General features: G+C 35.1%; 1 protein-coding gene across 1 annotated transcript in view; it reads right to left on the reverse strand.

Moving 5' to 3' along the window:
* DNER (delta/notch-like EGF repeat containing) overlaps window positions 1–4,371 on the reverse strand; it is an 87,536-nt gene extending 83,165 nt beyond the window's left edge. The window contains exon 1 of the mRNA XM_009890313.1: window positions 4,350–4,371. Coding sequence (XP_009888615.1) covers window positions 4,350–4,371 — 22 coding nt within the window. The remainder of the gene's footprint in view (window positions 1–4,349) is intronic.
* Window positions 4,372–4,663: the final 292 nt, after the last annotated feature.

Below are 4,663 nucleotides of genomic sequence, written 5' to 3' on the forward strand. Positions count from 1 at the left end.
GTGGCTATTCAGGTTTTCTCCGAACACTTCTTTGCTCGGATAAACAGAAGTGTTTGGAGAAACAGCAAAGATACTTTAAAGTTAAGAAACATTCCTAAATTATATTTTCTTTTCTAATTAATCCATAAAAGACAGCAAAATCATATTGATATTGCATGTTTAGACACTATACTGTTTATCAAAGCAAGATCTGCTTGAAAACAAGTAGGTTGAAGAATACATTAATTTTCCAGCTGTGGCCAAACAGAGAAATAAAAAGAATGGCTAATACACTGTGATTATGAGAGTTAGGATGAATGATTTATTTTTTTTTGTCTCATAAGGATGCAAAAATTAACCAGTATCAAGGCTGTGGTATCTCTACCTTAAATGGCTGTTACTGAAACGCTGCCTGCAATTACTTTTGTGTATGAGTTTAACAACGCTTTTGGTAAGTAATTCTTCCACCACATGTGGAGAATTAGTACTATGTCCTACTGAAACACTTCCTCACAGGGTGCAGTGACCACCTGCACCTTGATCAGGTACCAGCCAGTGCACACAGGAATCGGAATGTCATAATTTGTCAGAGAAAAGAAATGTGCCAGTATGGTGCCATTTCGTATTAACAAGTAGCCATATGCTATGAATGACAGCAATTTGAGCCCTGGGTATGAGGGACCTCAAAGAATAGCCAGGCCACAAAATAATAGCAAGTGCTTTATACAGAGCCCTAGAAACCAGAGCAATCGGGACTTGCTTTGCCATCACTCGACACACTGTAAGGAGGACAAAACATTTATATATCACATAAAACATTAATATGGCAGCTACATCAGTTAGTCAGAAACTAACTACAAGCTGCAACGCAAAATTGAAATTAATCAAGATTTAGAAGGCTAATGCCAAGAACTCTATCTTACTGAAACTACAATGTAAGCACTTTCTTTCTAGAAGTAAACATTTACTGTTTTCCTTTAGCAGTTCCACTCAATGCCCCAACCCATCAGGAAAGGCATCAATAAATCTAATAAAGAAATGCAACCTTTATCAGATAATTCAGAACAAGATTCTTTGAAACACTGTTAACCATAAACATTTTGGATTGCTTCCAAGCTGCCATTCTCATTCTATGAGTTTTGAATATTCAGAGTAATGAAACTGCCAGTGAGTGTAATAAATGGATATAAAACATTTTCTTTACTTCAGTGAAGCGGCAAAAAAATGCCTAAAGAAATTGTCTGTTTAATTGAGAACCAAAGCATGGCTGCCCAAATCTATTTGAAAAACCAGCAAACATAACAAGGCAAATTTTAAACAGCATGATAGATTTTAAAAACAGAACTCTGGCAAATGGCTAAGTTACCCTTGCATAATAACTTACCATATATCAACTGCTTTGCTATACCTATCCCCCGGCACATTCTTACCTCGAGGCATACTGAAATAACTACAAAATAAATTGAAATCACTTTCCCTCTCCCTCAACAAAGGAAAATATCTACTTCACACTAACCATAGAGTATTGCTAGATGCGAGCATGTACATAAATAATTATTGAGAAGCACCTTAGAGTTTTTCTCAACTTTTCTTACCAGATTATTTTTTATACTTTTTTTTTATATATATTTTCCCTTATCCTGTTGGGAAAGGCATTCAAATTGTTTTGTATTTGTCTAGATATAGTGGATTTAATCTTACATGTCAAGTAGGCAAACTAAGCCAACCTACTGTGGCATTCAGCAACACGCATGCTTAGCAAAGATGTTTTTTAAAAACAAAATCATGTCAGAATATCCATCCTGAAGATAGATCCTTTCGGTTAAGTAATTGAGCTAAGAAGTACCAATAGATCTGTGAAGATGAGCATCATTGAGATTTTTTACCTCAGCATCATCTCATTCTAGTCTCGGTAAGGGTTGGCAACCTACAATATAATTGTTAAATGGGACCCCAGTGGCACTCTCATTACTGGTGGTAAAACTAGGGGGTAATTCTGAATGCAAAGCATTAACTTTGTTACAGTAACACAATACATTTGTTTGTTTAGATCATATGCTATGACTTCATTATGAAAACACCACACAGTGAAAGAATTATCAATAATGTCTTTATTCTTAATATTGCTTTCCCTTTTTAGAAGCATTATTTCTCAAGCAACAGTAGGGTGCACAAAATATTAAATTAAACTATGTAATGATATGAAAATTCATAACATATTTCTAGAATGAACTTTCTGCTAGTTTCAAATACATTATTCACTTGCAAGAAGCTGAAATTAAGTAAATATACTTCCTTATATTATTCTAGAAGTCAGTAATTGACCTAAAACCAACATTTAGTATTCTATAAAAAACAAACAAGCAAGTGTTCCAACTTACAAGCAAAAGATTTTAAAAGATTTTTTTTAAAAACAAAAGATCAAACTTAAATTCATTATAATTGATTAAAGTTAAGCATATAGGTCACATTCTAATCCAAGGCTAATAACATTACTTCAAAATCTTAAAGTTTGGCCATGAGTACTCTGAGTTATGATGAGATAAGGACTTGCCCAGGGAAGAATACAGTTCAAATATCTTTATGAAACAAAAATCCCAAACAGATTGCTACTGGGATTTTCAAACCTCATTAAAGAAATTACTTATCCTACTGAAAGTAAGAAGATCTTGAATTCCTAAATTTTTATCTGTTTTTAAAAAACGGCATGCTATAGCCTCTATTGGGGTATGCCAAGTTCTACAGAATCTATGTGTCTGTCTATACTTACCAATTCTGACCCCAGTGAATAAACCAGATTTGATAGTTTTCTAGAGATCTCAAAAGTAATTTAACTTCTTTTACTTCCATTCATGAACAAGCAACCAGATAGAGGATCAAGCCTGTATAAGTACTCTGACTGGCAAAAAGACTGCAGCATAAGCTCACACTTTATTATACAGCAAGCTAGGTACAAGATAGAGCACCCTTACAAAGTTCAGCAACAGGAACAGCAATAGCATTCTCATTTTATTTAGCATCAACATCAATCAACCTCAAGACACAAATTCATATAAAACAAGACTTCATTAGTTCAAGTACTCATGGCATTTCTTGATTTAGAAGTCTGAGGCTTCAGACATTTTCTAGATGAGACACAGCAAAATAGGCACATAGTTGGTGTAAGAACAAGAGGAGGACTGAATTAACAGTGAGTTGTGCAGTAAAACTATACAGTTGAACTACCAACACCACATGAAATCCTGAAAAATTCAGTAGATGTGACAACTGTCTACTCTTATAGCTTTTTGCCTGCAAGAGGCTGTGAAAACAGAAAAAGATAATAAACACATCCGTAAGGTATCTAAGAGATGTGATGTAATCAGCAGTCCACTGATGCCATATTTTCCAAATCAAGTATGAAAAAAGAATTACAATTTGGGGTGTTTGAAAAGAAATAGTTGTTATAATTTCAAGCCACAATACATCAGAAAGGACACATTTTGCCAGCTGAGACATTTGGCAATCAATAAAACAGAAAACACTTATGCACCTGATCAAATAGATGAGCATTATATAGGTCCTCCAGCACTTTCAAACCACCAGCGTTACAACCAACATGACTGCACTCTGTGAGGTACTACTGACAACACAGTAAATCACAGATACGTGCTCTCCTGATTTTTTTTCTTATTTCTCATATTGAAACATCCTTCCAGATCAAAAGTTAAAATATTGTCTAGTTGGAGAAATACTGAGAAAAAGAAGAAAAAAATTGCGAACACATGAATGCATTCTCTCAGTATACATTCCCTGCATTGCTGTGTTGGATTAAGCTACTCCCCATGATCACTATTTTAAAAACTCTTTCCTCTGTATATTAATATATATTTGATTTTAATCGTTCAAGCTCAGGATTAGAATTCCAAGATCAAGCTACATTTTTAATATAGTTATTGGGGGTTACACATCAAGTACTTAATATAATCAACACACTGAGCAGAACTCACATCTAAAGAGAATCGGTAAAAAGGGATGACAGTGTGAAGAAGCTGCCTTTGGTTCCCTGGTTGTTACAGCAGACAAGGGCTTACAGCCTTCCTTTTTGGATGAGGAACCTAAACAGTTTTCTGGTCACAAGTGATTTTTTCTTTTAAGACAGGGCCAGAGGCAGTATAGAAAAGTCAGCATCTTTATCTCATGACAAAGCACCTGCCCGCACATAACGAGCAATGCCCGAAGAGTTTCAAATCAACATCCAGTTCCTAATCCCTCAAGAACTTATCACTTTACTGCAAGAAATAATTGGATTAAATATTTGAACAATCTTGTGAACAGATATAAAAGCCCAAAATTTCTCTGCTCCTCCTTGCTTAAACACTATCACTCACTCCGGTTGACAATCATTCCCATCGTCACACTCTCTGCCCCTGTGATTTTTGCTCTGTGAAAGCAGCTTAAACTACAACGTTCTATCTCACATTTTATGACAGGCTAAGAGTGAACTCAACTAATTCATGGCAGCTAACACAGAGTAACTTGTTAAGGTATGACAACAGTAGCAAATGTCTAAACCTCAAGAACAAGCCAGATGCATAAAATAGGTCTTTTATTCAGCAGTTAGAGGCAGTGCTTCTTTTAACCTCATCTGAAATAGCTGTTTTGCCCAGTCAGTAGAACAACACTTCGGGGGCTATTTTTTAAA

Source organism: Charadrius vociferus, unplaced genomic scaffold, assembly GCF_000708025.1.
Source record: "Charadrius vociferus isolate BGI_N301 unplaced genomic scaffold, ASM70802v2 scaffold650, whole genome shotgun sequence".
Taxonomy (NCBI): Eukaryota; Metazoa; Chordata; class Aves; order Charadriiformes; family Charadriidae; genus Charadrius; species Charadrius vociferus.